Source organism: Triplophysa rosa, linkage group LG9 (assembly GCF_024868665.1).
Source record: "Triplophysa rosa linkage group LG9, Trosa_1v2, whole genome shotgun sequence".
Classification (NCBI taxonomy): domain Eukaryota; kingdom Metazoa; phylum Chordata; class Actinopteri; order Cypriniformes; family Nemacheilidae; genus Triplophysa; species Triplophysa rosa.
Genome location: NC_079898.1, coordinates 21,021,391 through 21,044,076, shown reverse-complemented (window position 1 = coordinate 21,044,076; position 22,686 = coordinate 21,021,391). Strand labels below are relative to the sequence as shown.

The following is a 22,686-nucleotide window of genomic DNA, read 5'->3' as shown; positions in this document are numbered from 1 at the left end:
AACTCTGATATCACGTCCGGTCAGCGTTTTCCTCATACCAAAAACGCTGGCCTATTTTCCATTGACTGATTTATCTTCAACCCCTGCGACCAATTACACACAGACCGCAAGGAAAGCTTCACGTCACAACGAAATACAGTGGCTGACACAAAAATAGATTTGTACTAAGTGAACAAAGTTTTCTTTATGTTGGAGCAAGTGGCGAGACAGCTATACAGCTGTGATGAAGAAGCAGAATGAGATCTTTCTCTCATTGTCTGTGCACTCAAGGTGTGACGTCACTTTCCCAAACATTCGTCCCTTGGAAGTTTGTCCATATAAGGAAGAGCGCCCCAGTTCCAGTGTGCGCGCGCGTATTCATACTTTACAATTATTTTAAAATGTCACCGGTTTAACCAAAACTTTCAATTTACATTCTCAAAAAAAATAGCACTCTATTTCTTTGTCTATTAATTTTTATTATTATTAAAGATATTATTTAAGTATTTAATCTTTATTTGAAATCAATAGAAATCGAAAAGGATTTTTTACGGTGACACGTTTTTACATTGTGTGTGTGCACGCGGCAGCCCCGTCGGTGTTGTTATCTCCACTTGGAGGGGCTTTACCCTTAAATGGCAGAGGTATTCGGTCATCACACGCAAACGGCCTTCTTCTTTATGAAGCATGAAGGAATGAGGCAAAAGACAACTTTGACAAACATTTAACGTAACATTATAACGTTTAACGTATAACAGGATAAAAGTAATTTGTTGCCTATGTACAGTTGTAACTTAATTGTTATTTAGCGGTCAGACCAGGTTGTGTGACAAAGTCTTTACTAGGCGAACATGTTTTGCGTGCGTCAGATAGCTGTTTAAACATGCCTTCAATAAACAAAACTAATCATTTCAGTCCGGCCACAGAAATAACCGCGAACTCGGGGGGTGAAATCATCACATTAAACTTCACAGCCTTTCTTCCCCACAGTATATGTGATGAATACCAGGGATGTCCTCTGCCAAGTTACGCCAGACATCTTTATGCAAAGGATCTGACCACAGATGGCCTTGATCTGTAAAATATCTGACACAGTGGCAGCTTCCACTTTCACTCCTTTATCTATTCCCACAGCATGAATGTTTCATGGGCTCATTACTGGCGAGACAATCAAAACGTATTATTTTTGCACACACGTGGTATCCCCCACTGTTCCCCCCACTCTAAAGAGGAACCAAATGCCTGTTACCTGAGACACAGTGAGATAAAACAAACGCAAGGGTGTGGTCACCTAGAAGGCAAGGAGGAACCTATTAAAAGATTTACAATAGCCAGAATTAGTGTACCAACTGCATCATTATTAAATAGGTAAACACTACACCCTATTTCAGGAAATTAATTTTAGTATAAAAAACGCACCTATAAGCTTTTATGCAGACAACTCACACCAAATCTAACAATTGACAATAAGATTAGCCAATCTGCATCGGTGCTTCGCGAATGGGCGGGCCTTAAGTATCTACGCAGTAGCCAATCAGACACCTCACATCGTGTTCCTTTTTATTTTTTCTGGTACCGTGAAGTTTTGCTGCCGATGCTCGTCCAGGAGGTTCTGCCTACTCGCTGCTCTGGATAACCGCCGTGGAAAAACGGATAGGACGAGAAAGGCACGGACTTTGAGCGAGTGAACGGGAAGGGAAAACGAGGCATCGAAAGGCAGTGAGCATACCGGGCCGTTAGTTTACTGCACATCGTTTTAAGTGCGCACGGGAGTGTTTACTGCGCCGCGGCAGCGCTCTGTAGGAGAGAGAGACCGGAGGACCGAGGGAACGGCAGTTCAGCATGGATTACCATCATCAACCTCAACAACAACATCATCATCTTCATCACTACGATGGAGGAGAGAACGACTACATGCCCCAGGAAGATGACTGGGACCGGGATCTTCTGCTCGACCCCGCTTGGGAGAAACAGCAGCGAAAGGTACGGTATGATCTCTCCACCTAACGGAGGTGTAAAGGATCACTGTGCAAACCTGCGGTAAAAATGTGACGAAATGTGGATACCACAGGGATTTAACGTTAACTGTCCGGTGCGGCAGAGTTATAGAGACGTGTGCATGCATTTGCTTCTTGGTTGATTGTGTTTGGTTATCACTGAGAGTTCTGTAATCAGGTCTTATAGGGACGCTATTTGTAAGGCATCAGTCTTCATTATAAGAAACTTGAAGAACATCTGTTGCGGAATCGCGCATGTTCTATTCTCACATCCGTCTGTCCATTCATTTGAGCGTTATTACGGGCCCGCCCCCAGTCAAACGACCCGGACCCCGATCACCGGACACCGTGCGCCCACCTAACGTTATTCCCCTCAGTGCGCGCAACAGATGTCAGCGACAGCAGCCTCGCGCGGGAGATGTGGATGCGGCTCATATGATCCAATGCGCGCACACGGAGCACGATCTCACTGTATTTACGGTCACGGCGCGCTTTTTAACGTGTGGCCCATGACAGTTCCGTTACGCATTCCGTTTGACCATTTGTTAGGGGGAGGGGTGTATAAAAATCTTTCTGATGCCGGATGTTAAATTTTGCATACGAGTCTAAAAAGTATTTGAAATGTGAGTGAAACATTTGTCGCTCCCACACTCTTTTCCTCCCCATTGGAAAACGGGAAGGAAAAAAGAGTACTGGAATCTGCTGCGGTTTGGGCTGGGCTTGTCAGGGAGCGAGTCTGCCCAAAAATGGTAATAACAGACCCCGTACACTGCTGCTGGAAAACTTTCCCCCGTTCCCTTTTTTTCCCTCCTCGAAAGCTTGTAGACTCCTGAATGATGTCATCAGCTACCGGCAGGAAAGACTCATGCTCAGGTATGCGCGGGTTCAGCTCATACAGCTATAAACCCATGATGAAAAAATCGTCAGCACATCAGACATGTTCAAATCTACTCAACTGAGTGCTTAGAGAGATAGAAAATTAACCTCTCAAGAAATTACGCGTCAGTAGTACTGTGTGGACACATCAGCCATCAGTGGTGGGTCAATGGAAATGACGTGCACATACATTCACATACAAATAGAAAAAAAGCCCTGATGTGTTATTCCCATCTAGCACTGCATTGTGCATAGAAATGACCCATCATTTTAACACTGTTCATTAACAACAACCACACGCACACACACACACTTTAAACACATGCTATGTGCTGCCCATTAAACACCCTCTGTGACTTTAATGATGCGTGGGTTTGTGTGTGTGTGTGTGTGTGTCAGACAAATTGGTTGTTCTGCATTCTGACAGGACTGAAAGGTCAACAGTGAAGCAGAAGTCTGTTCTGCAAAGAAACACATACACATTGCAGGTCTAGAGGGCAGACCTGATCTCCATCTCACAAAAATGTCAGAGTTAAAAACATATGGGCTGAATCTGAACTTGAGTTAAGAAAGTGTGTGTGAAAGCATCTGACTGGCTGCAGTTTGTGTTTATGCATGAAAGTATTTCAGCAAGTTCAACCTTGACACATTTTTTCATGTATTACCATCTGTGTATGTCTGAGAGTTTATGCATCATGAGGAAAATCCCTTCAGGCCAGACAGGTGTGATGTGATTCAGAAGCGAGACCACTTCTGAAATCGTTTTTTGTTGTTTTTTTTCTCTCTCCTCAATCATATAAGAGGTCAAGTGCCACACCCCATCCAAACTTTTCTCAATCGATCTAAGAGGAATGATGGTCACCGTTTCCTAAACAAAGTTCTAATAGGTCTTAGTGTCCATCCTTTGCATCATTGTTCACATTTTAGCGTATTTAATCTTCTATTCTCATTCATTCCTAAGGGTAAAGTGTTCTTTTCAATAAGCCCCAGACTTATTAATAAGACTCCCTTGTTACTCATCCTCCATTTTTCAGACAGACAGTCCTGCACGAAATTTTTGCCCAATTTTGTTGATCTAATGTTAAAATCTGCCCAGTCCGGCCTATAATTAAACACATAGCAATTTTCATTATGCACTACCCCTGAGTTTTTAATGAACTCATCTGTGTATGAAAATATGAGCTTGAAGGCAAATTTGTTGCCATGTATTCAAGACGTTTACCAGGATACTATATTTTGGTAAGCCTTGAGCCTATTGAACCCTCATGTTGTTCAAAACCTGTTTATGACTCTTTTTTCTTTTGGAACACAAAAGATATTTTGAGAAATGTCTCAGTGGTTTGGTGTCCATATGATGGAAGTCAATAAGGTCCAGTGCTGTTTGATTACCTATGTTCTTCAAAATATCTCATTTTGTGTTCTGCAGAAGAAAGAAAGTCTTACAGGTTTGGAATGACATGAGGGTGAGTATGAAATCATTTTCATTTGTGGGCGAACTGTTCCTTTAATATCTTCTAGCCTTTAACCCTGGTGTTGGTCTTTAACAAAACAGAAAATATTTCAGCTGTGTTGAATATGTCACTAGTAAAACCTTTCTTACACTCAAATTTTTTATCTGAGAATCTAAACTTTTATGCCCACTGTGTATTTATGTGGCTTTTTTAAGGTTGATGTAAGGAGGTCTAAAACCTCTTCTGTCTTTCTTCAATCCAAAGAACTATATGTCTTGCTGGTCTCAAGCCTTTTTCTTTCTCTCTCACTTGTTCTCTCTCTCTGCCTCTATTAGAGAGGGTAAGTTGAGTGTCCCAGGAGATCCAATGCTTGTGTTTTAGTTGGTCTGGGGTAAGTTTCCTGATATCTGTCACAGATCTCACAGTCAAGATGGGTTTACAACACTCTGTGGAGCCATTGACAACAGCGTGTTTTTACATGTCAGCTTGGCCCACACGGAATGTCCAGACTGTTTTTGCATTTCCACTAAATTAGAAATTCTGGCTTTTAGAAATGTGCTAAACAGACATAAAAATAAAAGAATATAGTAAATTGAGTGAGTATTACACAGTGTAAGAATAATCCAATTACCCAAAATAATAAAATATTTATTGAGCAAATGTGGTTGGTGAGATCTCAGTGTAACACATGTAAAAGGGGTTATAAATTGTCGTGCCCTTGTTGTCAAGATTTGTACTGCATCTCTCACTGTGCCGTTTCAGCCGATGAAAGAACAGTCTGAGTACATCTACAAAAATGTAGAAAATGTTGCCATCTCATTTACTGAGTGTGTGTGTGTGTGTCTGTGTTGTCGAGCCAGACGAAGATGCTGTGGGAAGCAGTTTGTTGATGTGTGTCTGTGTGTGGACGATCCGTTCTTAAAAAGTTTTTATTGACTGTGTCTGACAGCTTTCACCCGAGGCTTTGCCTTTTGTACAGTCAAAAAGCAATTCAGGCTTTCTATCTTAGTGAAAGTAAAACTCTTCATGCAAATTATGCATCACGTGCTGCATCTCCCCTAATGATGTGCTCAAAACTTGGACTTTGTTCGTTGTGCCTGACTGACATACTTATCCAGAACCAGGTTGCATTATCTCTCATAGAAAATGCATACCCATAATGCAGCATTCCTTACAGCTTTAATCTGCTGCAGTGCTGGCTCACCAAAGCCAAGAGACTGTAAACATATAGAGAGTGTGTCTGAGGTTTAATTAATGTAAAAGCAGACATCAGAGCGAGTCAGCGTTTAGCTCGAAACGGAAGCTCCTGGATCCTGAATGTTGATACGATTATTAATGAGCCATTGAACTCTGCATCTGTATGTTAATATAAGAGACAGGCTCACCTTAGGAGGGTGTGGTTTGTCTGTGTGTATAGGGGAAGTTGGATCATTTGTGTGGAAATGGCTGTAGTGCTGTACGTCGATCAGCACTTCCTGTCTGGTGGAGACAGCCAACAGACAACAACCCACAAACAGATAAAGAGAGAAACAAAAGTAGATTTAAAATGTTGTCCATGTGCAAGTCAGGACACTTAGAAAAGTAATAATTTAAGGACACAGTTTTGGTTTGTTCAATTTAAAGTATAACCAATAGCAATAGTTTTGTGTTCCTTAGCAGGCATTACCAATGAGGAATGAAAGCAGATGGACAGACAATAAGATTAAGCTTTTTATCCATTGTAAGAATCCTTACGCCAAACACTGTTAACACGTTTTACTACATACTGTATATTAAAGGTCCAGTGTGTAGTTTTTTGGAGGATCTATTGACAGAAATGCAATATAATGTCTTCAGAGGTGTATAAAGAGCTCACATAATGATGCGTATGTTAGAACGAGCTATTTCTATCTACATACACCGCGGGTCCACTTGTATGGAATTCATCATGTTGTTTCTACAGTAGCCCTAAACGGACAAACTGCACTACAGAGTGCGTTTCGTAAATACATAATCTCCTTTGGAAAAGAAGCGGAAACGTGACGACATCTTAGTCCTTTGTCAGCCTCCGTAGTGCTTTGAAAGGGAGGGGGAGCGGTGGAGTGAGCCGTTGGCTGCAATTCGCAACCTCACCTCTAGAAGTCGGTAAATTTCATACACTGGACCTTTAAAGGGACAGTTCGCTCAAAAATGGAAATTCTTGATCATTTACCATCATGTCATTCCAAATGATTTTCTTTCTTCAGCAAAGACGATAGTTTGAAGAATGGTAAACAACATCAACCCCCACTGACTTCCATTGTATGGACACAAAACCACTGAGACATTTCTTAGAATGTCTTCTATTGTGTCATATAGTCATATACAGGTTTTGAGTGACATGATGGTGAATAAATGATCCCTTCAAACAGGATTTTTTTCACCAGTGCAGATGTAGGAATAATTAGTGTCTTTTTGCAGGCAATTTTGTCATTGTGTGTATTTTGTTAACACTGGTAGCCTGTCACACCTGTCACACGCTGTACACCTGAGTAGGCGGAGCTAATGAAAGAAGCAAACAGGCCATGTGTTGTGAGACGAGAGGTCTATAGATGCTTCTTTCTCATCCCTCTCACCGAGTTTGTGACATACATACAAAAAGCATTTAAATTAAGCTTTACTTAAAAATACACTTTTTATGACCACGTTATAAGCAATGTTTTCACTACAGCCGTCAATAAACAGATCTATTTATGGGGGACGTTTGTTTGTGTGTCCGTGTGTGTTTTTGGACCTACTGTTTGTAGGTTTTCTGGCATTCCTAGTTGCTATAGCAACCCCCAGAGAAGAGCCGATCCGTGCTGTGTTTCACACCCGAGCGAGAAAGAGAGCAGTGAAAAGGAAAGAAAGTTATAGGTGGAAATAGAGGGTTAAAAGAAAAACAGAGCGACTCCCGCTTCAGCTGTAATGAAGATTTGTGTTGTGTAGGTGTGAGGAAATCTAGCAGCATTCCTGCTGAGTGACCAGAGATCTGCTGCTTTTCTGACTGTATTTACATGCATTTGTATATGCACGTATGTGTGTATTTTGCATGGCTTTGCGCGTGTTCTGTGCGGTTTATTTGGGTTTGTCTGCGTGCATGTGCTTAGTGTGGAATTCTTACATGTATGCTTACACACAAACGAACACTAGGGGCTCTTTTGTGTTGTTATATTAAAGTGTGTATCATTAATGAGCTTTATATAAACTCTGTTGTATATAGTATATATGTCTTGGCATTGCTGTGTGTGTGTGTGGTCCCAAACAGCATCTTCTGACTGTCTCATGAATTTATCCAAAACACAGCTTGACTCGCATTTACTTCCAATTTCCATGTTATAGCGTTTCCTGCTAGTAGCTGCCATATTCCACACTGTTTCTCACCTAGCCTGCCCCTTGTTACCCATAATCCATTATTAAACCGCATACCCCAGACCACCCAACTCTGGTGGGTTGTATCCCATCATATAGCCGTGTTTCAGATTCTGCACGAATCCCGAATTTTCTCTTTATCTTTACGTCTAAACCCAACCCTAGCCATCCTTGTACGTACATAAAGAGAATTGTCTCTGATTCCCTAAAGCGGCATATCAATCGTTTGTTACTGTGTGTGTGTGTTTAGCTCCCGTTCTGCACCACAGCTGTTTCTCATCAGACCGCTAACATACCGAAGAATCCTGAAGCCACAGATACTCAGCGCTGCCATGACAACCTCCGGAGAACCCTCATACTGCCTCGCTCTCTCTCCATGTCAAAGTCATGGCATGATTGTAAATGATTACAGTATTAGCAAAACATTCAAGTATATGCGTAACACAGGTGTATAAAATGAAACCGGTTAAAAGGGTAATATCAGAAATCAAAACGCTCTCCTAAGTAAAAGAGGGATGCCAGAAAGAACACATACCCTCGTGATCATTTATGTTAGGCATGATTGACTCATTCACAAAATTTGGCCCGGCCAGCGCAGGGAGGTAAAATGGAGGAAGTGGGATTGATGCTATTAATCCTAAACTCTGTCTAGAGGAACTCATTATAAAGGGAAAATGTGGGAAAGTCTGCCAAACCTGGTTCTCTTCCTGTCATGCTCATAACACATGCTTGGAGGTGTTTTCATACATTAAAAGTCCTAAAGGCACAGCAGGGAAAATGGCCTCTTTAATTGTAACATTGTGTCCTAACCAGCCGCTGAAGAGCAATTTCTCTGTGCACAAAACAAAAATGTGGCATGGTGTGAGACAAACTCAGATGAATATAAAAGAGCTTTTATCGTAGCTTTTACCGCATCAAGCTGGGTTAGGACAAGATGAAAGGGGTCAGAGAAAGTGGAAATGATTATAGAAAGAAACTAAATTATGTTTTTTGGCACTTCTGGGGAACAAACTAAAAATATATATTTTATGATACTTTTAAAGTTGATGAAATACAGTAAGACTATGCCTGTTAGGAACTATCGTAGACTCTGGTATTAAACACATGAAATGGGTGAAGGATAAGTCTGAACAAACATTTTAATGTATTTACTGAAATGAAGTTAAAACCACGTATATACTTAAAAGTGACCCTGGAAAGCTGAATAATTAAGCTTTCTATTGGTGTATGGGTTGTTAGGATATGTCAATATCTGGCGGAGATACAACCGTTTAAATCTTTGGAATCTGAGGGTGCGAAAAAATCTAAATTATTGAGAAAATTGCCTTTGAAGTGTTAATCAGAGGCACTGTAGCAGCAGGCCATCCACTCACAAAATAAATATTAAAAAATTAATATACGGATATTAATAAAAATTTATATAAAAAATGTATATATTTAGGGTAGGAAATTTACAAAATATCTTCATGGAACATGATCTTTACTTAATATCCTAATGATTTTTGGCATAAAAGGAAAATCGATCATTTTGAAATATGCAATGTATTTTTGGCTTTTACTAAAAAGGTTCCACGGTGCTACTTAAGACTGATTTTGTGATCCAGGATCACATATTGTATTTAAAATATAAAGTGTGTATTTTTTGTGTATGTATTTTTGTAATATTTTGTATTTCCAATTATAAGAATAAATGTGCATTTTATTGTTACATTTTATTTTTGTCTCGTTTTTCAGAATTGTGTATTGCAATGAAATTTTGCATTGTGTTTACTACTCTCTTCTCATGGTCTTAATTTCGCTTTCAGACATTTACTGCTTGGTGCAATTCTCATCTACGAAAGGCAGGAACGCAGATCGAAAACATCGAGGAAGACTTTAGAGACGGTCTCAAACTCATGCTGCTTCTAGAGGTCATCTCAGGTCAGTAACCTCACAGCCTAAATTTGTCACATACAGCCTCAAATTGTGGTATTCCTGTTTGTTTTGGTACAACTGTTATTTGGGAAGCAATGGAAAGTTCGGAAGGCACAGTTAGCAAATTCAAAGCAATTTTTGGCAATTGAATTAATAAAGCAATAAGCCCCAAGAAGCAGTGGGTTACAGTGCATTTTATAACAGCTAAGGGCGTTGTGGCACGACGCGAAGCTGAATGCACTTGTAACCCACTGCTTCGAGGGGCTTATTGCTTTTATAAAAACGGTTAATCCATAAGTGTAGCAAGAGTCATAAAATAAAGTAAATAAAGTGATATTTAGGCTATGTAATGTGGTCAGCAGTTATAAATGGGCGTATTTTATAACGGCTTAGAACTCGGCTCAACCAATCAGAATCAAGCACCAGAACTGACCGTTTTATAAATGCAATTTGCACACTAGAAGCTGTATAAATTAGAGGAAAAGAAGATCATTTTGTATGTTTTTTGTATCTGTTTAAATCATCTGAGAACAGACTTGTGACAATATTATGGAGCCTGAACATTCAGCCTTTCTTTCCCTCTGCAGGAGAGCGCTTGGCCAAACCAGAGAGAGGAAAAATGAGAGTCCATAAGATCTCCAATGTGAACAAAGCTCTGGATTTCATCGCCGGCAAAGGAGTCAAACTGGTTTCTATTGGAGCAGAGGGTATGTCCCCCACCACTCATCAGTGACCTATATCCTGCAGGCTTCCAGGGTCACGAGTTCAGTGTTCCAGCATGTGGGATCAATGGTTATCAGACGCTCTGTCTGTGTGTAAAATGTGCTTCTGTCTCGCTCATATCACATTTAGGCCCTCTCTCTTCCAGCAGAATTAAAGTTAAATAGATTACACATGTAGTATATGTCTGACGTATATTAGATCTGCTGTATTTGACAGTTTGTGTGTGTATATTTTCCTGTTATCTGGTCTCTCTCTCGCTCTCTCTCTCTCTCTAATCCAGAGTGGCATTCCAGACAGATTAGCCTTCCACAAAACACTTGGCCTTAGTCACATACTGTTACCAGTTTGTGTGTGTATGAGACTTGCAGGGCTGTTTCTGTGTGTTTGTGTTTCTGAGATGAGATACACAGACACATTTATTGACATGTGTGCGTATTATGGGATTAGTGTAGGAAGAGAAGGAAGGCAAACACACGCATACACACACACATACAAGTTTTTCTTGGATATCTAAATGGGGACTTCCCACTCACATCTATAGTCCTTTTATTATAAATAAGATAAAATACAATTTTGCAACTTCGGTTTGAGAATAAATGAAGTTAGGAGGATATTATTTGTCAAACTGTTAAATGTTATGCTGGTGTGTGCGTTTCTACTCAGAGATTGTTGATGGAAATGCCAAAATGACTCTGGGAATGATCTGGACCATCATTCTCCGCTTTGCCATCCAGGACATCTCAGTGGAGGGTATGTTGTATTGACTTTTAAATGAAAACACAATGTACAGTTTATCTTTGACCTGTTACGATTGTTGGGATTGTGTTTAATATGGTTCTGTGTATATGTGTGTGCGTACAGAGACGTCAGCTAAAGAAGGTCTTCTGCTGTGGTGCCAGAGGAAAACAGCTCCCTACAAAAATGTCAACATTCAGAATTTCCACATAAGGTAAACAGACAGTAAATGAGCACCAGGAAGAAACATAGTCAATGATGGTAAAAGACCGAGAGTGATAGTGATCTGCAGCTGGACACTGATTTTGACTTTCATATATCACCCCTCTCTCTTTCTCTCTTTTTCTCTGTTTCTGTCAGTTGGAAGGATGGATTGGGGTTCTGTGCACTCATTCACAGACATCGCCCAGAGCTCATTGATTATGGTAAACTGCGCAAGGTGAGGCATTGCAACAAACTTGTGGCTATAAACAGCAGGGTCCAAAAATTTGAAACCACATAGAGAACCCTGGATTTACTATCTATTTATTACCTGGAATAATCTTTGTACCTGATTTTAAGATCCTTAAATACAGTTTGCTCCCAAAAGTTTGAGTTAAAAAATTATAGGTGCCATTAACAAGAAGTGTAAACAGAGGAAATATGTTAATTGTACTAAGGGCACATTGTCTGAGCAAAAGTGGGTGGAGTAAAATGACCCTTTGCAAAAAAAGCACTTATGCCAAACAGTTTTTTCAACACGTTTCGACATATCAACTCAAATCTAATCATTACAAATGAATTTAAAGTGAAAATTGTACAATTGTAAGTTTGTGGTTTTTGAACCTCACATACATGGGTCAATGACATATAACGACCACTTATCATGTGGTACGACCAATAATATCAATAATTCTATTAAATGAAAAATAAAATATATTGAATTTTTGTGGCTGAAATATGAATCTCTGATACAGTATGCTTAAGTGAACGGTATTTTTTAAATATTTATATCAGTTGTATGCGATTTTTAGGAAAAATAAGTTTGTTAATTTAAGAAGACAAAATTATAGAACAAAAATATGAGATGATTAATCACCAGAACTCAAAGAAATGTGGATACTTTGAAAATCCTTATACGTCATTGACCCACATGCATTTATACACACCAACAGTTTGAAAGAAAAGGACCCACGTGTTGTTGTTTTCTTGCCCCTCAGGACGATCCAATGACTAACTTGAACACCGCCTTTGATGTCGCTGAGAAATACCTGGACATCCCTAAGATGCTGGATGCAGAAGGTAAGACATAATGAGATAGAAAAGGTCTTCTGTGTTCTGCGTCCCTGTAAAACTAGGTTAGACCTCTAAATATAGAGCTGTAGGAGTCGTGCAGGTACAGTATATGCTTGTGGAGGTTGAATTACTGAAGCCGTGATTGTGGATGTTTCCTTAACATATGGCCTGTTTAAGCATATTTTTTCGTGTTTTCAATGCACTGGTATTACTGGTTTTGCTCTTGTGGCGTCTTTTTAGACTTTTTGCCACCTTACTACAAAAACGTTGTTTGGATTCTTAAAATCGTTGCTACCTTCAGAGCATTGTTACAGTGTGTCTTTCTCCTGAACGCAAAACTGTAATAAAGTTTCTATTATATTTAATTTCAGCTCTGTGTTTTTGAACAGCATAGTTAAAATATGATGGTTCTGTTGTCTTCTTTCACATTTATAACCTTTTCTTTACACAGGAGGTCACCTCAGACGGGACTTATGTGTCTGTGTGTGCAATGCTCTGGTTATTCATTTATTCTCTCGTTACTTTAATATCACCCCCTTCTTTCTCTGCAGATATTGTTGGTACGGCCCGGCCCGATGAGAAGGCCATCATGACCTACGTTTCTAGCTTCTACCATGCCTTCTCTGGGGCGCAGAAGGTATCACAGGGCCCCGCCCCCTCCCAATGTCCTAAACTTCCACACTCACTCACCCTTTACGCCCCTCCCTTTCTGTTTCCGCTCACTGGGTTTTGTGATAACCATTAGCAGAGATTACTGGATGTCGTGGTTTCGCCTTACTGTGACTACTCTCCTAACAGTCCGGCTCTTTTTGACTCTTTGCAGCGCTAAGCTCCGCCCCTCAGGGCTCAGGCTCCTCCCACAGTCGCATGAGTCTTTCCACCTATTGCATGAAGGAAAATAAGTCTTGTGATAAAGGCATGAGCGTGTCTCCAGTCTCCAATAAAATATTTTTAGAGACTTGAATGTTTTGACATTCTGGAGACCTCTTCATGCCTTCTATCATTTCTGTGGAACTGTGGCTGTTTACCTTTGAGTCTTTGCAGTCTTTTACTCTGTGCTTTTTTCTCTCCCTTCCTCTTCCCTTTCTGTTCTCTCCCTCTTCCCGCTCTCTCTTTCCCTGGGCAGATATCGTTAGTACGTTACGTCCCGACGAAAAGGCCATCATGACATATGTGTCATGTTACTACCACGCTTTCTCAGGCAAACAGAAGGTGAGCGCAGACTGACAACAACCGGTCAGAGCTTTCACTTCACCCACTTCAACCCAGTAAACTCACAACAGCCAATCAGATGTTTGCTTTAGACCCCACAACTCAGATACCTGTTTAAAGACAAAAATAGATGGGATCTCTCATACAGACATTACAGACAGCTCTTCTGAACCGTGATGGTACAATTGTCTCTGATGATGTCATCAAAACAAATATCTCATTGCAGCATGACACTAATTTCCTGTTTAGCTGTGGGATTGTGGGAGTGTGCAGAGATATTGCTGAACATCATACAAATTAGATAAAGGTCAGTTTTCATGGTCAAATATACACAAGGCACAGTTATTTGTGTTTCTCTCGAATCTTTCTTTTTGTTTTACATAATACACCCAACTTAGTATCTCCACACTGAACACATTCATACAGCTTTTCTAAAGCAACTGTCACACTGTTTACTTAAGAGATTAAAATAGATGCTGACACAACTTTTATCTGGCACCGCATATTTACACAGAATTTAGAGGTGTACCGACAGCCAGTATTACAGCTCTGCGGTATAAAGACAGTCCGAGACAGTTTCGAAAGACTCATAGAAGCTGTGTATAATCAGACAGACTGGTGGATTTGAATCAGTTCAAATAGACTCATGAATTGGATTCACTTCAGACAGACTTATGAATCTGAATCAGTTCATTCAGAGTCAGCATGCTTCTCACTTACAGGAGTAAAGTTACTACTTCACCGTGCTGAATCATCACGTCCAGCTGGGTTCCCTCAACTCTGTGTGAGCGTTTCAGAGCTGATGACTAACATTCCCCTGTAAACAGTTTCGACAGGCTGGTTGTGTTTATGTTCTCATATAATCTCTGCATACTTTAATCCTGCTGCTCTTATAAGGCTGCGTTAACTTCAGTGTGTGGTGTGACTGTAAATTTACCAGGCGCTGCATTCTGTCCCACAAACACACACTTACAAGGATACTTACAAGAGTCAGTTTGTGGATCTTTTAACTGAAGTGATACAGATTTCGTATTTGAATAACACAAGCTAATTCACTTCCTGTGAATTAACACTACTGCGTCTTATTGACATGTAGACTAAAAACTCAGCTACTCTGTATAGATAACTTGTATGTCTTGAGAGTGACGTTCCTTTTATATTTGTGTATTATAAAATCATGAAATCCGAGAAAATGACAGTGAGTTTTATTTGATATTTTTGTTCTTTGGTATAATGTTTTCTCAGCACAGAATAACAATATAGGACATTTAAAGAGTTAAAGAGGGATAGTTCACCTCAAAATAAAAATTCTGTCATCATTTACTCACCCTTATGTCATTTCAAACCTGTATGGCTTTCTTGTGTAAAACACAAAAGAAGATATTTTGAAGAATGTTGGTAGACAAAAACTGTTGGTCCCCATTCACTTCTACTGTATGGACACCAATGCAAGTCAAAAGGTAGCAACAGTTTTCCAACATTCTTCAAAATATCCTCTTTTGTGTTTTACAGAATAAAGAAAGTCATACAGTTTAAAATGACAAGAGGGTGAGTAAATTGTGAATTTTCATTTGTGGTGAACTGTTCCTTTAATTTCATGTTTAATAGTGTGACAGATTTTTTTTATAAAACTTAAAATGAAAATAATGTTTACACTTCTGATTGACTTTCTTTCAATAAAATGTTTTTCTGCTTAACATATATATATACGGTATATATATATATATATATATATACTTTGCATATATATATATATATATATATATGTGTGTGTGTGTGTGTGTGTATATGTATGTATGTATATATATATATACATATGTATATACACTAGGAGCACACTGTTTTTTCTCTAGTTAAAAAGAAAACGCCTGACAAAAAAACATAACTGCTGTTGGAAGACAGATCTGAATTGTATGTCACTGCAATTGCTAAACTGAGCTTATCATTGCATTCCCCTCTTCCTTTCTGGCTTTTAGACTTGAAAATCACTTCCTTATCCCTCTCCATTCCCTCCCTACATACAAATACAATGAAACGGTTATATTACATTCAAAATAGTAGCTATTTGGTAACTCTAGAGACTTGAGCATCTCAGCTCTGATGCGGTTTCCACAGAAACAGATGCAGATTCACTCTGTTTTTCCATCCTCAGGCCGAGACGGCAGCCAATCGGATCTGCAAAGTGTTGGCTGTCAATCAGGAGAACGAGCAGCTGATGGAAGACTATGAGAAACTAGCCAGTGATGTGAGCACACTCATTCATGTCCTCTCCTGACCACTCCTCGTCTCACCTTTCCTGACGTATCCATCTGTGCTCATTTAGGGCCATGTTTGATTGTTAGAAATACTTAACAGAAATGTATAATGCATAATGACTCCAGAAGGTCTCCATTGAGATCTCAAATGTAGATTTTTAGGCCTGGAAAGGTCATGGAAATGAATATGGTTATGGTAAAAAATAATTGAAACATATTTGTAACACGGTTTGATAATTCTCTCTTTCTCTCATTTTGTATCTCCTTATCTATTTTGTTCATTCTGTATGTTCCCAATTGAACATTTTTGTCTTTTTTCCTCTGTTTGGTGACCTTGTCCTTTGGTGTGTCTCCAGCTCTTGGAGTGGATTCGCAGAACCATCCCATGGTTGGAGAACCGCGTTCCTGAAAACACCATGCAGGCCATGCAGCAGAAGTTGGAGGATTTCCGGGACTATCGGCGACTTCACAAACCACCAAAAGTTCAGGAGAAATGTCAACTGGAGATCAATTTCAACACACTGCAAACCAAACTGCGTCTCAGCAACCGGCCCGCATTTATGCCCTCGGAGGGGAAGATGGTCTCGGTGAGCACATACAGTAAACTCACAAACTCAGTATCCAGTTTAGTCGATAAAGTCATTGATCTTCATGTTGACCTTCAGTTGCGCTTGTTCTGAATGAAGAAACATTGCTCAGTGACCTTTCTCCACAAACTGTCTCAGTGTGGATGTGGGTTATTTTCATTGTGTACTAACCTGTAACAAGCAAACAGAATTGTCAATGTGAAAATAAAGTGAACCCGCAGCGCTTTGCAAACCTAGCCGTATAAGATATAGAACATTAAACTTCTTGAAGAGTTTGAATACAATTCAATTCTGTAATTAATCTTACATGTTTGAAGGATATCTCCAATGCTTGGGGGGCTCTAGAGGGAGGAGAAAAGGGTTATGAAGAATGGCTACTGAACGAGATCCGCAGACTTGAAAGACTTGATCATCTCGCTGAGAAATTCCGCCAAAAAGCCACCATTCACGAGGCTTGGACCGAAGGTATCATTACATAAACGCACAAACAACACAGCAAGAATACGAGAATTTTTGGTTTAAAAAAATGCATTGTGTGCCCATTCACCTGTGATGTGCTTTATCTTTGCTGCCCCCTGTAGGTAAGGAGGAGATGTTGCAGCAGAAAGAGTACGAGACAGCATCCCTGTCTGACATCAAAGCTCTACTGAAGAAGCACGAGGCGTTTGAGAGCGACCTGGCGGCTCATCAGGACAGAGTAGAGCAGATCGCTGCCATCGCACAGGAGCTCAAGTCAGTTAGCACAACAAAAACCAGAATCAGACACTATATCATTCATTAAACGAAAAGAAAATTCTGTCATTAACAAGGAAAGCATTAGCAAAGAAATAATGTTAATGGTTTAAAACAAAGACATCATAATGACATCATTTTCACTTTTGGGTGAATTTAAAATGTTGTTCTATACAGATACTTTATATTGATCTTTCTCTCTCTCTCTGTATAGTGAGTTAGAGTACTATGACTCTCCCAGTGTAAATGCTCGCTGCCAACGGATCTGTGATGAGTGGGATTCTCTGGGAGTTTTGACTCAGAAACGCAGCGAGGCCTTAAAGGTAAAACCTGTTAAAACACCATCAGCTGCAATGAATGTTGTGTTTCGGTTGCTGGTTCTAATTAGCTCTCTGTCTCCTCAGAGGACTGAAAAACTGTTGGAAACAATTGATCAGCTGTACCTGGAGTTTGCCAAAAGGGCGGCGCCATTTAACAACTGGATGGAGGGAGCCATGGAAGACCTGCAGGATACTTTTATTGTCCACACAATTGAGGAGATACAGGTACTCATCTCATTTAGTTTTTTGCACAAATACACTTACGCATTTATTAAGTAATTTATCAAATGGCAATTTTTACATTTAAAAATATAAGGTTAAAAGTTACAGAGGAAACTGTTTTCTCCTTGTGTGTGAATCAGGGTCTCAGCACAGCCCATGAGCAGTTTAAAGCCACTCTGCCTGAGGCGGATAAGGAGAGACAGGCCATCCTCGGCATCCATAATGAAATTGCTAAAATTGTGCAGACATACCACGTCAACATGGCTGGCACCAACCCATACACCACCATCGACCCCCAGGAGATCAACACCAAATGGGATAAGGTTGGAACACAGTTCCACTTCAGAAAGTAAAGCTATGTTGGAAAAACAGTAGCGAATCAGTTTTCAGACCATGAAAGAAAAGTACATATTTCATATTTTAAATTCAATAAAGTAATAAAGCAATAAAGCATAAGCTACTATATAAAATGTAAATAAGTTTAAATATAATTATTTGGGAAATGAATCATACTGAAAATACAAGGTACAAAAAAGCTATCAAATTAAATATGAGTTTAAATTCAATAAAATAATTCAATGTTTTATATGTAACATATATAAGATAATGTTTAATAAATTTAAGGAAAAGATGCTTAATTAATCTCAACACACACACTCTCTCTTCCAGGTGCGTCAGCTAGTACCCCAGAGAGATCAGGCTCTGATAGAGGAACATGCCCGTCAGCAGAATAATGAGAGACTGCGCAGACAATTCGCTAATCAGGCCAATGTCATCGGGCCCTGGATTCAGAACAAGATGGAGGTGATACACGATCTTTACTAACAGATAATAAATAGCATTCAAAGGATGTTGTGGACACATTGAGGCTGAATTGTGTCGTTCTGTTATCTAAATTGTTTTTTAATCGCCGCGTTTAGGAAATCGGCCGGATCTCGATCGAATTGCACGGCACCCTGGAGGATCAGCTGACCCACTTGCGGCAGTACGAGAAGAGCATAGTCAACTACAAACCAAAGATCGACCAGCTAGAGGGAGACCACCAACTCATACAGGAAGCGCTTATTTTCGACAACAAACACACAAACTACACCATGGAGGTATTGAGACACTTTAACTCTCAAATACTGACTAAACATGTTAAAGGTCCAGCGTATGAAACTTATACGGCTCACTCAACCCCTCCCTTTCGAGGCACTACGGTGGCTGACACAGGACTAAGATATTTTCATGTTTTCGCTTCTTTGCCGAAGGAGATAACGTATTTACCAAAGGCGCTCTGTAGAGCAGTTTGTCCGTTTAGGGCTACTGTAGAAACAACATGATGAATTCCATGTAAGGGGACCCACGGTGTATGTAGATAGAAATAGCTCATTCTAAGGTAATATAAACATAATGCTTCATTATGTAAGGTCTTTATACACCTCTGAAGACACGGTTATGTATATTATATTGCATTTCTGTAAAAAAATGACACTGGACCTTTAAACACCCCAGTGCATCTGACATCTGTTTTTCCTCTGTAGCACATCCGTGTGGGATGGGAGCAGCTTCTTACCACCATCGCTCGCACCATTAATGAGATCGAGAACCAGATTCTGACCCGTGACGCCAAAGGCATCAGCCAGGAACAAATGAATGAGTTCAGAGCCTCGTTCAACCACTTCGACCGAGTCAGTATCACACCGCACAGTCCAGTACAATACAGCTGTAAAAGATTCAGAACAGTAGGATTTCTGAAACCATAACACATTCACTTTATCCAGAAGAATGAAAGAAGAAAACAGAACAGATGGTACAGCTGAGCGTGGTACTGCTCCTCAGAAATTGTACAGAGTAATGTAATAACACACACACATGTTTAAGTTTAGAAGCTGGCACGCTTTTAAAAGTCAAATTTATTGTCGATTCATTGTCAATACAAGACATACAGTGGATTGAAATTCCATTTCCCTCAAGCCCGTGACGTAAGACATCAATGTGAGACACAAGACAAGTATAATGAAAAAGGAAAAAATGACCAAGATACATTACTTCCAATCAAGACATCATGGCACATGAGTTTAAATATATTTACATATTTACATTGTAGTATAAACAATACGTAATTTTCAAGATGGCTTTGTACAATTGACCTGATTGACCTGTAAACAGAGTTGAATTGTTGGATATGTCTCCCGTACAAGCACTAGATTAAACGCTGCCATGCTACACCTTAACGGCACACTAAAACCCACACAAGACATTGAAACACAATTTAACTTTGTTAAAACGACACAGCAGAGTTAACAGAGCACAGTAACAGAGCACAGCATCACAACTCAGATCTTCTCTCACAGTTACTCTTCCCCTCACTCGTAGCACAATACTGCACAGTTTGTTCTAACGGTTGTGCACTTTTCTCTGTCTTCTCGTTTGTCACTTTGCCACTGCATGGATCAACACCCTCTTCCACCCCTCCACATGTCTGCATGACATTCCTTCACCCCCCCCCCCACACATGTGTGCTGCATGTCCACGCTGCTGACCTCTGACCACGGCTCCAACGCCCAGGATCACTCGGGCACGCTGGGCGCCGAGGAGTTCAAAGCCTGCCTTATCAGTCTGGGCTTCGATATCGGGAACGACGCACAGGTACACACACACCAACACCAGCCAGGGAGTCCTGTCATTAACCTCTCTTTTTGTTTTGTTTTTCTGTTCTCTCTTTCCTATTTTTCCTCTCAAACGTTTTCCACTTTCCGAACATGTCATTTGAAATCTTCCTCTAAAATTTTTTCTTACAATTCCTCTTTGCTTTTCCCATCCTTTTCCCCTTCATCAAACTTTTCTTCACTGCTACTTCTGGGTTCTGTCTGTCCCTTGTGGGTTCCTGTAGAAGAAAACAGGCATGATGGATGCAGAAGACTTCCGAGCCTGCCTCATCTCCATGGGTTATAATATGGTAAAGCAGAGAGTTAAAATCTCAACGGGTTGTAATCAGGTTGAACTGAGTTAAAATGTACATGTGTTAAAATCTATTTAAACAGTTATATTCTCCATGGATTATAATCTAAAGAACTAAAGTTTTATTTCTGTGGAGTATAATCAGGTAAAGATTATAAGATTTTTAGCTACATTTTTTATAATCTACGTACATGTACATGTGTAAACTGGTTATGATCAGAGGCAGAATCTCTGTGAGTTATAATCTATGTAATCCACGTATAATCTATAAATCTAGGATTTTTCATCTGAATCTGAATTTATCATCTGAAATTGACCTATAGAGTTGCTTAGTATGTTGCTATGGTAACACAATTAGAAACATTTCACATTTTATAGCTTTAATGGTGTTTACATTTCATTTCAATTATGTTATATTATTAATAATTATTATTAGATGATAAATATTAACAGTAATTATTCTATTATTTAATGTTTTTCTTTTGTTTTAGGGAGAGGCAGAGTTTGCTCGTATCATGAGCATTGTGGATCCTAACAGACTTGGAGTGGTCACATTCCAGGCTTTCATAGACTTTATGTCTCGTGAGACCGCAGACACAGACACTGCTGATCAGGTCATGGCATCATTTAAAGTCCTTGCTGGAGACAAGGTACGACATATTTATTTTCCCCCAAATTCAACAACAAATAGGTTGAAATGTGTTACATTGTCACATGAAGATTATAATTAATCTCAAACCTTTTTTGTAGAACTATATCCTGGCAGATGAGCTGAGGCGTGAACTTCCTCCCGACCAGGCGGAATATTGCATCGCCCGCATGACGCCTTACACAGGCCCTGACGCCATGCCGGGGGCTCTCGACTACATGTCCTTCTCCACCGCCTTGTACGGGGAGAGTGACCTCTGAACCATGACCCTTGAATGTGTGGTCAGCCTGCCTTCTGATACAAACACAGAAAATTAAAACAAAAACATGCATATTCATACACACACACATAGCTCGCACACTATGAGAGTAAAAGTGGTTCTTCAAGCAGAGCAGCAGAACTGGTCCCACATCAGCCAATCAGAGCATCTTCCTTAATGACGTTCCATCATTTTTATATCCTCTCAGCCCTATCCCGTTTGTCATAAACAACTTCCTTCTCTTTCTCCAGACATGTTTATAAAGTCTGTTTTGCCTATCTTGAGGATTGTTGATCCAGAAAGTGTAAATCCCCGTGAGTGGACGAGTCACAGAGAGGCAGTTAAAGTGCTTTATGTATCTGGTGTGACCCCTGTGAAACGGCATGACCATGTGGTTCTGATTGATTTGCTTTTTATATATATATATATATATGTATTAATGCTTGTTGATGAGACTTTACATTGTGATGGCAAGTCAGACTTCATAAACTGACCTTCCCCTTTCTGCTTTCAGGCACAACATTGAAAACTTCCCCTGGGAGGAATGTTTTCTGTATTTTTACTTCTTATTTCGTTTGTTTGTTTTTCCTCTTCATAAAGGAATAAAGTTAACATATTTTATTATACAGAACAAAAAAAGGTATTTTTCTTCACTTGATTAAAAAACTTAAGTAATAAATTTAAATAAAGAAACAATCACAGTTGTGTGCGTTTGTGTTTTTAATGGCTTTTCTTGAATGTTAAACAAGTATTCACCGATGGAATGATATTAATGTAACGGTGTTTCCCATTAAGCAAGACACACATTTTTATATACAATTAATAAAAGCAACAATATTTTCATAAATGAGCTTCACACCACAGAAACAATCATCTTCGTCTTGCTCAGTATAATAGAATATTTTATGATATAGTAATGAAATAATACTAGGGATGTAACGGTATTGTAAATATCGAAGTATCGAGATAGCATTTTTTCGATATCATCGTGGTCGCATGAAGATAGATCTAGCAGGTAAAGTGTATTTTTTTCAGCCGAATGGAGCGAGTTGAGGGAAGCGGGAACTACAATTCCCATCAACCCATGCGGCACTGCGCTCTGCCCTGCGGCTCTCACTAAATCCTTGGCGTTTCGAGTCAGATCCGTGGGCGTGGCTTATGGCACATTTTTCCAAGTCTTCATTT

At 39.8% G+C, this 22,686-nt stretch overlaps 1 protein-coding gene across 6 annotated transcripts; it reads left to right on the top strand.

Moving 5' to 3' along the window:
• Window positions 1–1,561: 1,561 nt before the first annotated feature.
• On the top strand, window positions 1,562–22,205 carry actn1 (actinin, alpha 1). Of its 6 annotated transcripts, none has more exons than XM_057341900.1 (22): window positions 1,562–1,962; window positions 9,478–9,592; window positions 10,174–10,293; window positions 10,973–11,059; window positions 11,171–11,258; window positions 11,405–11,483; window positions 12,244–12,325; window positions 13,446–13,531; window positions 15,684–15,776; window positions 16,143–16,373; window positions 16,691–16,838; window positions 16,955–17,105; window positions 17,320–17,428; window positions 17,510–17,650; window positions 17,788–17,970; window positions 18,317–18,451; window positions 18,568–18,747; window positions 19,174–19,320; window positions 20,201–20,281; window positions 20,526–20,591; window positions 21,085–21,243; window positions 21,344–22,205. In XM_057341900.1, the coding sequence occupies exons 1-22, from the start codon at window positions 1,822–1,824 to the stop codon at window positions 21,500–21,502; spliced, it is 2,781 nt and encodes a 926-aa protein (XP_057197883.1). In that variant the 5' UTR covers window positions 1,562–1,821; the 3' UTR covers window positions 21,503–22,205. The 6 variants fall into 6 exon arrangements, with proteins under 6 accessions (XP_057197883.1, XP_057197882.1, XP_057197887.1 ...); XM_057341899.1 differs by lacking the exon at window positions 13,446–13,531 and adding an exon at window positions 12,871–12,956; XM_057341904.1 differs by lacking the exon at window positions 20,201–20,281.
• Window positions 22,206–22,686: the final 481 nt, after the last annotated feature.